The following is an 11317-nucleotide window of genomic DNA, read 5'->3' on the forward strand; positions in this document are numbered from 1 at the left end:
GGTTCATTACACAATACCCAATCCAGTACAGCCGATCCCCTAGTGGACTCAACAACAAGCTGTTCTAAAAAGCCATCTCGCAGACATTCTACAAATTCTCTCTCTTGAGATCCAGTGCCGACCTGATTTTCCCAATCCACTCGCATGTTAAAATCCCCCACAATTATCATAACACTGCCCTTCTGACAAGCCTTTTCTATTTCCTATTGTAATTTGTAGTCCACATCACTGCAGCTGTTTGGAGGCCTATAAATAACTGCCATCAGGGTCCTTTTACCCCCGCGATTTCTTAGCTCAGCCCATAAAGATTCTGCACCTTCCGATCCTATATCACCTCTTTCTAATGATTTAATGTTATTTCTTACCAATAAAGCCACGCCTCCACCTCTGTCTACCTTCCCATCCTTCCGATACACCGTGTATCCTTGGATGTTCAGCTCCCAGAGACATGCATCCTTTAGCCAGGTCTCAGTGATGGCCACAATATCGTACCTGCCAATCTGTAGCTGTATGACAAGATCATCCACCTTATTCCTTATAGAAACTATAGAAACCATAGAAACTACAGCACAGAAACAGGCCTTATGGCCCCTCTTGGCTGTGCTGAACCATTTTCTGCCTAGTCCCACTGACCTGCACATGGACCATATCCCTCCATACACCTCCAATCCATGTACCTGTCCAATTTATTCTTAAATGTTAAAAAAGAACCCGCATTTACCACCTCGTCTGGAAGCTCATTCCATACTCCCACCACTCTCTGTGTGAAGAAGCCCCCACTAATGTTCCCTTTAAACTTTTCAACCCTCACCCTTAACCCATGTCCTCTGGTTTTTTTCTCACCTTGCCTCAGTGGAAAAAGCCTGCTTGCATTCACTCTGTCTATACCCATCATAATTTTATATACCTCTATCAAATCTCCCCTCATTTTTCTACGCTCCAGGGAATAAAGTCCTAACCTATTCAACCTTTCTCTGTAACTGAGTTTCTCAAGTCCCGGCAACATCCTTGTAAACCTTCTCTGCACTCTTTCAACCTTATTTATATCCTTCCTGTAAGTTGGTGACCAAAACTGAACACAATACTCCAGATTCAGCCTCACCAATGCCTTATACAACCTCATCATAACATTCCAGCTCTTATACTCAATACTTTGATTAATAAAGGCCAATGTACCAAAAGCTCTCTTTATGACCCTATCTACTTGTGACGCCACTTTTAGGGAATTTTGTATCTGCATTCCCAGATCCCTCTTTTCTACTGCACTCCTCAGTGCCTTACCATTAACCCTGTATGTTCTACCTTGGTTTGACCTTCCAACATGCAATACCTCACACTTGTCTGTATTAAACTCCATCTGCCATTTTTCAGCCCATTTTTCCAGCTGGTCCAAGTCCCTCTGCAGGCTCTGAAAACCTTCCTCACTGTCTACTACACCTGCAATCTTTGTATCATCAGCAAATTTGCTGATCCAATTTACCACATTATCATCCAGATCATTGATATAGATGGCAAATAACAATGGACCCAGCACTGATCCCTGTGGCACACCACTAGTCACAGGCCTCCACTCAGAGAAGCAATTCTCTACCACCACTCTTTGGCTTCTTCCATTGAGCCAATGTCTAATCCAATTTACCACCTCTCCATGTATACCTAGTGACTGAATTTTCCTAACTAACCTCCCATGCGGGACCTTGTCAAAGGCCTTACTGAAATCCATGTAGACAATATCCACTGCCTTCCCTTCATCCACTTTCCTGGTAACCTCCTCGAAAAACTCCAACAGATTGGTCAAACATGACCTACCACGCACAAAGCCATGTTGACTCTCCCTAATAAGCCCCTGTCTATCCAAATGCTTGTAGATTCTGTCTCTTCGTACTCCCTCCAATAACTTACCTACTACCGACATTAAACTTACTGGCCTATAATTTCCCGGATTACTTTTCGATCCTTTTTTAAACAACGGAACAACATGAGCCACTCTCCAATCCTCCTGCACCTCACCCATAGACAGCGACATTTTAAATATTTCTGCCAGGGCCCCCGCAATTTCAACACTAGTCTCCTTCAAGGTCCGAGGGAACACCCTGTCAGGTCCCGGGGATTTATCCATTTTAATTTTCCTCAAGACAGCAAACACCTCCTCCTTTTCAATCTGTACAGTTTCCATGGTCTCACTACTTGATTCCCTCAATTCCATAGATTTCATGCCAGCTTCCTTAGTAAATACAGAGGCAAAAAACCTACTTAAGATCTCCCCCATTTCCTTTGGTTCCGCACAAAGCCGACCACTCTGATCTTCAATAGGACCAATTTTATCCCTTACAATCCTTTTGCTCTGAATATACTTGTAAAAGCTCTTTGCATTATCCTTCACTTTGACTGCCAAGGCAACCTCATGTCTTCTTTTTGCCCTCCTGATTTCTTTCTTAAGTATTTTCTTGCACTTCTTATACTCCTCAAGCACCTGATTTACCCCCTGTTTCCTATACATTTCATACAACTCCCTCTTCTTCTTTATCAGAGTTGCAATATCCCTTGAGAACCAAGGTTCCTTATTCCTATTTAATTTGCCTTTAATCCTGACAGGAACATACAAACTCTGCACTTTCAAAATTTCCCCTTTGAAGGCTTCCCACCTACCAATCACATCTTTGCCAGAGAACAACTTGTCCCAATCCACGCTTTTTAGATCCTTTCTCATTTCTTCAAATTTGGCCTTCTTCCAGTTCAGAACCTCAACCCTAGGACCAGATCTATCCTTGTCCATGATCAAATTGAAACTAGTGGCGTTATGATCACTGGAACCAAAGTGCTCCCCTACACAGACTTCCGTCACTTGCCCTAATTCGTTTCCTAACAGGAGATCTAATATTGCATCCCCTCTAGTTGGTCCCTCTATATACTGATTTAGAAAACTTTCCTGAACACATTTTACAAACTCTAAACCATCTAGACCCCTAACAGTATGGGAGTCCCAATGAATGTATGGAAAATTAAAATCCCCTACCACCACAACTTTATGTTTCCTGCAGTTGTCTGCTATCTCTCTGCAGATTTGCTCTTCCAAGTCTCGTTGACTATTGGGTGGTCTGTAATACAATCCCACTACTGTGGCCATACCTTTCCTGTTTCTCAGCTCCACCCATAAGGACTCAGTAGACAAGCCCTCTAATCTGTCCTGCCTGAGCACTGCTGTAAATATTTTCCCTAACAAGCAATGCTACTCCCCCACCTTTCATTCCTCTGCCTCGATCACATCTGAAACATCGGAACCCCGGAATATTAAGCTGCCAGTCCTGCCCCTCCTGTAGCCAAGTTTCACTAATTGCTACAACATCATAATTCCACGGAGCATTGAACCTTTTGCGGGCATGTCTTGTGTAAGAATTTCACTTAACTCAAGTTTCTGATAATTCCACCTACTCTCACCATAAATGCGATCCTTAGCTGGCTCCATCGACTGCACCAAGCTGACCATTGATGGTCCAATGCATCACCTTAAAATCTGGCCTCCCACTGCATCCCTGTCCTGGCCCACTGGGTATCAATACCCTCCTGAAAATCTGATCTTCCCAAGCACAGACACCCAGGCCTCTCTTAGGCACCACAGAAACCACCATATCTGACCAATTGGCGTAAGTGACACCTTCAAGATAAGTGAAGTTCATTGTCATATGCACAAGAATGGTGAGGTACAGGTATAATGAAAAACTTGTTTGCAGCAACATCACAAGCATGTAGCTTCAGACAAAACTCATGACATAAGCATAAATTTTATTTAACTTATACAAGACAGAGAAGAGTTTGAAAGACTCTGCCATATAAGATATTAATGCAAAGGAAAATACAATCAGCGACAAGACTTCTAATCCAGGCAACATCTTTGGGAAGGCAAAAGAGACAGCAGATGCTGGAATCTGAAGGGACACTCAAGATGCTGGAAGAGCTCAATGTGTTGAGAATCATCTGTGGATGTTTCAGTTCTTTGCTGAGAGAAATGGGATCATGCATTGGCACCTTATCTTCATCAGGATGGTGTTAAATCAGAGGTTATAACAAACTTTAAGCTCATGTTGGTATCAGCAAAGGAAAATCATGATCAATAAACAGTTTGAGACACTAGTCATTTAAATGGAACAGAAGGGCACTCACTATATTCACAGTTGTAAAGAGTCATAGGCAATTTGGAATTAAAATTCACTCAGTCAAAAGGAAACTTGCCAAGTTATTTATAGTAGAATTTCCTCTGAAACTCCAAAAACCCAGGCAGAGTCATTTGCAAGGACATTCTCAAGGTAGCAGCAATATGTTGCACCACTGACTGATGGACTTAGAGTCCTTGTCAGAAGTGCCTCAAACAGTGAACCTTTGTTGTTCTCCACGTTGTGAAATTAAATCTAGCTGATGAATGATGCCAGTCACCACTTGTATGCAACAATAGGAGATACTTACTTTATACTTTATTGTCGTCAAACAATTGGTACTAGAACGTACAATCATCACAGCGATATTTGATTCTGCACTTCCCACTCCCTGGATTACAAATATTAAATATTAAAAATAGTAAAAATTAGTAGATAGGCAAGAAGCGCTGGCTTTTCCCAGATCCCAATACTGAAAAATGATTAAACTTTTTAAAATAACCTGAGTTCCTGTGAATGGAAACTCGCAAACTAATAAGGCACCATTGAACTGCTTGGATGAAGAAGAAGAAGAAGCTTAGCCCTCAGGTCATACAATGAGAAAGAACAGCAACCCAATTCTGTAAATAAGTTCACCATAGGGTTACCACCTGGGTGTGGTGCAGAATCTTTCTTCATTCTGTGTAGCTGTTCTGGGAGATGTCTGATACCTGGTTTAGAACTGAAAGTAGTATGTGTCTAAGAAAAGTGCATCTAGGAACTGTTTTAAATGGAAATGTTTGATCTCTCTGTGTTTCAGGAGCAGAGCAGTTTACACCATACACCAACGTTATCATGCCAAGCCTATTTGGGATCATCAGTTTTTTGGGCATCATAGGCAACTCCATTGTAATCTACACCATAGTAAGGAAAACCAAGTTGAGGTACAAGCACACAGTGCCGGATGTATTTATTTTCAACCTGTCCTTGGTTGATCTGTTGTTTCTCCTGGGAATGCCTTTCCTCATTCATCAGCTTGTTGGGAATGGAACCTGGCATTTTGGAGCAGTCATGTGCACCATCATAACCAGCTTAGACAGCAACAGCCAGGTCACCAACACCTATATATTGACTGCAATGACCTCTGATCGTTACCTGGCCATAGTTCACCCTCTGAAATCAACCTACATGCGTACACCATCTATGGCTACCTTGGTGATCTGCTTGGTTTGGCTGGTGTCCTTCTTAACCATCATCCCAGTGTGGCTGTACAGTGGATTAGTGCTACGGCCCGACGGCTCGGTTGGTTGTGCTTTACTTTTGCCCAACCCAGCCACTGACAGCTACTGGTTTACACTTTACCAATTCATACTGGCTTTTGCCACCCCTCTGGTTATCATCTGTGTAATTTACTTTAAGATCCTTCAGCACATGTCTACAACCGTGGTCCCACTACCACAGTGAAGTATAAGATTGAGAACAAGGAAAATGACCCGGATGGCAGTGGCCATTTGTTCAACTTTTTTCATATGTTGGGGACCTTTCTATATCCTTCAACTGGTTCACCTAAGGATTGAGAAGCCAAGCGTCACATTCTTCTGTGCCTACAACTTTGCCATCAGCCTGGGCTACGCTAACAGCTGTATCAACCCCTTTTTGTACCTCGCCTTGAGTGAGACCTTCAAGTGGCGTTTTCTGGTGCCGATCCAATCCGCTCGTCAGCAGGTCCGGGTGGATAACAGTGATGCAGAAGGAAGCACATCTATCAGGTGTTACGTACCCCGTAACTGGGTTGCCAAACCAGCAGAAATGGATCACTCAGTTGGAGTCTGGAGTACTAGAACTAAGAAAGTTTTATTAAAGAAACAAGCAACACAGTAATCGAAAGGATAATAAATGCAACAGTTCAGCAATGATAACCACACATGTGCACAGAATTAAGATAACAGCATCAATCAAGCTCTATCGTTGTCTAGGGGTAAATGACCAAATTTAAAAGTGACTCAAAGTTCAGTCCAGTTTAGTAGTTCAGTTCGCAGTATTCGTTGCCCTGGCGATGGACAACGTGGGGGGAAGAGAGAGATAGAACAGGAACAACTGATCATTCAGACACTGCTTCACTCACAGACCGGCGAGATGGCTCACAAGCAGCTTTTGGGCAGGTCCTTGGTGATGTCACCTGAGGTCACCGACTGTGACCCCTCTTCCAGATGCGGTCAATCCTCTGCAGTGAACCTGGCACCCAGGCAAGGGCGGACACACACCGGGTTCCCGCTGATCGTACCTTTCCACCCTGTGCGTTGTCCGATACTTCTCACCAACTCGTGAGAAGCGTACCGCTTCTAGGGTCTCGTTACCTCGGGTGGCGTGTGTCTTGCCTTAGCGAACTGGTCCCTTTTTATCCCCCTGCTGGGGTATCGCCTGTCCATCACTTCAAACAGTTCAGGGTTCAAAGGGGGAGCCGCTCCAGACAGCTCTCTCTCCCACGTCCCTTCATTACACATCTCCAGACGCTGCTCCATTGTTCCTTATCTCTTCTTCCCCTGAGGGCAGGTGGCAGACCACTTGCTGATGTCACTGATGCTAACCCAGGCCAGCAAACATCTTAATTTTATGTGTATTCTCGTCACACTTCCCCCCTTTAAGGATTTTTACCGGGAGGTAAAAATTACAAACATGAATACATTATTTGATACATACACAAATATACATCTTTAACAGCTATTTGGCTAACACAGCGAGTTTGAAGCTGTCCACACCTTGACAGACAGTCATCACATTTTCTGTTCCTTTTACACGTGTTATTAATAATCCCCTAGACCAGGCTCCAACTCAGCAAACTTCATAGTGGCCAAAAACACTGATGAATTGCAATCAATGTAACCTCTCATTTGGCTTTGTCCCGGACTACAATAACAAGGGTCGTCCCATTCCGACTCAGTTTTCTCTCGCAAGGGCTTAGTAGGAGGGGGACGGGTATGGACCGCAGAGTTATTGCAAAACTTCCTGCAGTACCCCACCATCTCCAAGAGCCTTCTGAGGGCCCTCTTGTCTGTCGGGGTTGGGAGGTCAGCGATAGCCTGCACTGTAGCTTGCATCACTGCCAGCTGCCCCTGTGTCACCACAATTCCCAGGTAAGTGACCCTCGTGTGGCCGAATTCATTTTTTTCAAGGTTCACTATCAAGCTGGCTTCAGACAGCCGTATTAAATTGCCAATACACACCTCTGTGTTCATCAGCCCTTTAGTCACTGAATTACTCATTATATATGCGTGTTCTTTACTAGGCTGCCCTATTGTAACAGACATCACCCAACGTCCCAGTTCTTTGCATTTCCTCGGGACAATCAAACACACGGGTGCGAGTCGTTTAATTACTTCTAAAGATTCGCTTTGTTCGGGGATTAAGGGAGAGACCTTATCAGTAGACCTGGCCAAAACAATAGCCTTCTCCCATCTGATCGATCCCATCCTAATCTTTTCAAAATGGTTTTTTCCTCTTATCAGGGGGCCCCTAGCTTCATTGATTTCCACACTAACACCGACTAGGTTTGTTAGCATATCAAAAGCCGGTGACCGTCTCAGTTCGCGTCGGTCATGATCAATAACATTCTTCCCCCTGGGCAGCCGGTAAATCTCTTTCATGATTCCACCAACTGTTTCCTCCAGCACCGCAAAATGTCCACTGGGGGGTACCTCGTGGGCCATGTTAAAAACCTCATCCCCATAACTCTTTTGCACCACCCCCCACTCCTCATCTGCGGATACTGTACTTGATTTCCCTTTTAGCACTTCCTCCTCCGCACAATAGCCTACGAGTTCCCTTGTCAAGGCTGTGTCAGAGAGAGCTGTCTCTGCAAAACCCATCAGCCCCTCGTCTCGCTCCTGCGTCTGCACAAATTCTTTCCTGGCTACTGCTACGTCCGTCCCGGCTCCCTCACTACCTCTTATCTCACTACACCCCGTCTCTTACAAGGTTGGCAGAAATGTTTCAGCTAAATTCATTATCGCGGGCCGGTGATGAACCTGTGAGTCCATGGGCGGGGCCTCAATGCTGGCAGGCTGACCTGTCAATCTCACGACTGGGAACACGATTCCTCCGGCGATGTCATTACCGAGCAAGACTTCCACGTCTTTCATCGGTAATTCGGACCTCACCCCGATCGTGACTCGTCCAGAGACCAGGTTGCTCTGTAAGTGTATCTGGTGCAAAGGGACTGACTCTGTCCCTTCCCCAACACCTTTGACCTCTACCTCCCCAGTCTGGGTCTCTGAGCTAAACTCTAATACACTCTTCAGTATTAGTGACTGACACGCTCCCGTGTCTCTCCAGATCCGCACTGGAACTGGTTTTAACCCCTCCTTCACTGACACCAATCCGGCCGAGATAAACCTCTCGCGCCCTTCCTGGACTTTTTCAGACCTATCCTTCCCTAGCGGTTCGCTTAACAGCTCAATACAGCCATTCAAAATTTCCACTTTTCCTTTCCCCGTCTCCTTCCTTGGGGCAAAGCACCTGGACGCAAAGTGTCCGGCTTTCCCACAATTATAACAGACGACCCCAGGAGACTTCCTACCAGACTGCTCCCGGTCTACCTTATCCTTTTCACTAGTCCCCGGCTTACTTTCTGACTTTTCCGGCGGACTCTCCCCGCCGTCCTGACTACCCTTCTGGTAGCCTTTACTCGGGGAAAACTTCATTTTATGCGTCAACGCATACTCATCCGCTAACTTAGCAGTTGCGGCTAACGTGGCTGCCTCTTTCTCATCGAGGTAGGGTCTCATACCCTCAGGGACACAACCTTTAAACTGCTCAATCAGGATCAGTTGTAGCAGTCTGTCATAATCCCCCTCTACCCCCTTTGAGGCGCACCAACGCTCACAATATGTCTGCATCTCACGGGCAAACTCCAAATACGTGCGGTCCCACCGCTTCCTCGCATTCCGGAACCTCTGCCGGTGTGCCTCCGGGACCAACTCATAAATCCTGAGGATGGCCTCTTTCACCACCTCATACTTCTGCGCATCTTCCGCGGATAAAGCGGAGTAAGCTTGTTGGGCTTTCCCTTTCAGTACACTCTGAAGTAACACAGCCCACTTATCCCTCGGCCATTCCTGACTTATAGCCACTTTTTCGAAGTGGAGGAAGTACCGATCCACGTCGGTATCGTCAAATGGGGGAACCAGCCTAACCTCCTGGGTCGCCCGGAACCCTCCACCTTGGTTCGGCACGAGCCCCTGCTCTGCCCTTATCCTTAACTTCTCCAGCTCAAATTCCCTTTCCCTCTGTTTCGCTCTCTCTTCTCGCTCCCATTGCCTCTCTTTCTCCTCTCTCTCTAACTCTGTCCCTCTCTTTCTCCTCTCTCTCTAACTGTCTTTCTCTCTCTTGCCTTTCTACCTCTTTCTCTCTCTCCCGCCTTTCTAACTCTCTCTCCTGCCTTTCTAACTGCTTCTCTTCGTGTTCTAACTGCCGTACCCGGAACTCGTGCTCGAGTCTCAGTTTTTCAAGCTGTACCTGTACCACGTCTCCAGCAGGTTTTTCAATAGACACCACCCCCAGCTCACCTTGGGGAAACACACCTTTAGATACATAGTGCTCTACAATAGCTCTGTGTATCTCCTCTCTCCTCATTGTCGACTTCACCTTAGCAAGATTCAACCGTTTGGCCACAGCTATCAATTCCGATTTCCTGGCATCCTCTAATGCCTCCAAGGTCGGCGCCTTTATAAATTCCTCAGCCTCCATTTCTGCTGTTTGTCTTTTCTTTCTTTCGGGAATTTTAACCCAATCAATTTACTCCGTCCCAAATTTAGCGTTCAAAATCGCGGACGAGAACCCCACTTATGTTACGTACCCCGTAACTGGGTTGCCAAACCAGCAGAAATGGATCACTCAGTTGGAGTCTGGAGTACTAGAACTAAGAAAGTTTTATTAAAGAAACAAGCAACACAGTAATCGAAAGGATAATAAATGCAACAGTTCAGCAATGATAACCACACATGTGCACAGAATTAAGATAACAGCATCAATCAAGCTCTATCGTTGTCTAGGGGTAAATGACCAAATTTAAAAGTGACTCAAAGTTCAGTCCAGTTTAGTAGTTCAGTTCGCAGTAATCGTTGCCCTGGCGATGGACAACGTTGGGGAAGAGAGAGATAGAACAGGAACAACTGATCATTCAGACACTGCTTCACTCACAGACCGGCGAGATGGCTCACAAGCAGCTTTTGGGCGGGTCCTTGGTGATGTCACCTGAGGTCACCGACTGTGACCCCTCTTCCAGATGCGGTCGATCCTCTGCAGTGAACCCGGCACCCAGGCAAGGGCGGACACACACCGGGTTCCCGCTGATCGTACCTTTCCACCCTGTGCGTTGTCCGGTACTTCTCACCAACTCGTGAGAAGCGTACCGCTTCCAGGGTCTTGTTACCTTGGGTGGCGTGTGTCTTGCCTTAGCGAACCTGTCCCTTTTTATCCCCCTGCTGGGGTATCGCCTGTCCATCACTTCAAACAGTTAAGGGTTCAAAGGGGGAGCCGCTCCAGACAGCTCTCTCTCCCACGTCCCTTCATTACACATCTCCAGACGCTGCTCCATTGTTCCTTATCTCTCCTTCCCCTGAGGGCAGGTGGCAGACCACTTGCTGATGTCACTGATGCTAACCCAGGCCAGCAAACATCTTAATTTTATGTGTATTCTCGTCACACAGGCTGACCAGCGAACTATCTCAACGCACCCATTTCACAGGAGAGTTCTCACAAAGTGTTTTGCCCGTGACAGTCACAGTTCAGTGATGGTCCATCCAGTGGTGAACATTGAAATATATCCCAAGAGAAGATATCCTACTTTCATTAATTCCACCAAACTCATGATACTGATTTGAAGGTATAAATAACTGAGGAAATCTCTAGGAAGCAAAAGACTTTGGAAACCTTGTCAGAACTGATCTCACCTTATAATTGTTAATGTCAGAAGCATTACTGAACCCCACTCATGTGCAAAGGCAACCAACATTTCCTTCCTGAAAAACTGATGGTAGCTAAGATAGTTATTATAAATTGCTCCTTGTATAGGTAAGTGGCAAAGGAATGAAGGAGGGGAGAGGGAGAGGGAGGAGGGGAGAGAGAGTGAGAGAGAGAGAAAGAGAGGAGAGTGTGAGAGAGAGGGAGAGTAAGAGACAGGTACAGTG

General features: G+C 45.7%; 1 protein-coding gene across 1 annotated transcript in view; it reads left to right on the top strand.

Moving 5' to 3' along the window:
- The window catches only part of LOC134336621 (melanin-concentrating hormone receptor 1-like), a 30598-nt gene extending 19676 nt beyond the window's left edge, over positions 1-10922 (top strand). Inside the window, 2 exon segments of the mRNA XM_063030964.1 lie at positions 4951-5899; positions 10838-10922. Of these exon segments, the coding sequence (XP_062887034.1) occupies positions 4951-5899; positions 10838-10922 (1034 nt within the window).
- Positions 10923-11317: the final 395 nt, after the last annotated feature.

This window comes from Mobula hypostoma, chromosome 22 (genome assembly GCF_963921235.1).
Source record: "Mobula hypostoma chromosome 22, sMobHyp1.1, whole genome shotgun sequence".
Classification (NCBI taxonomy): Eukaryota; Metazoa; Chordata; class Chondrichthyes; order Myliobatiformes; family Myliobatidae; genus Mobula; species Mobula hypostoma.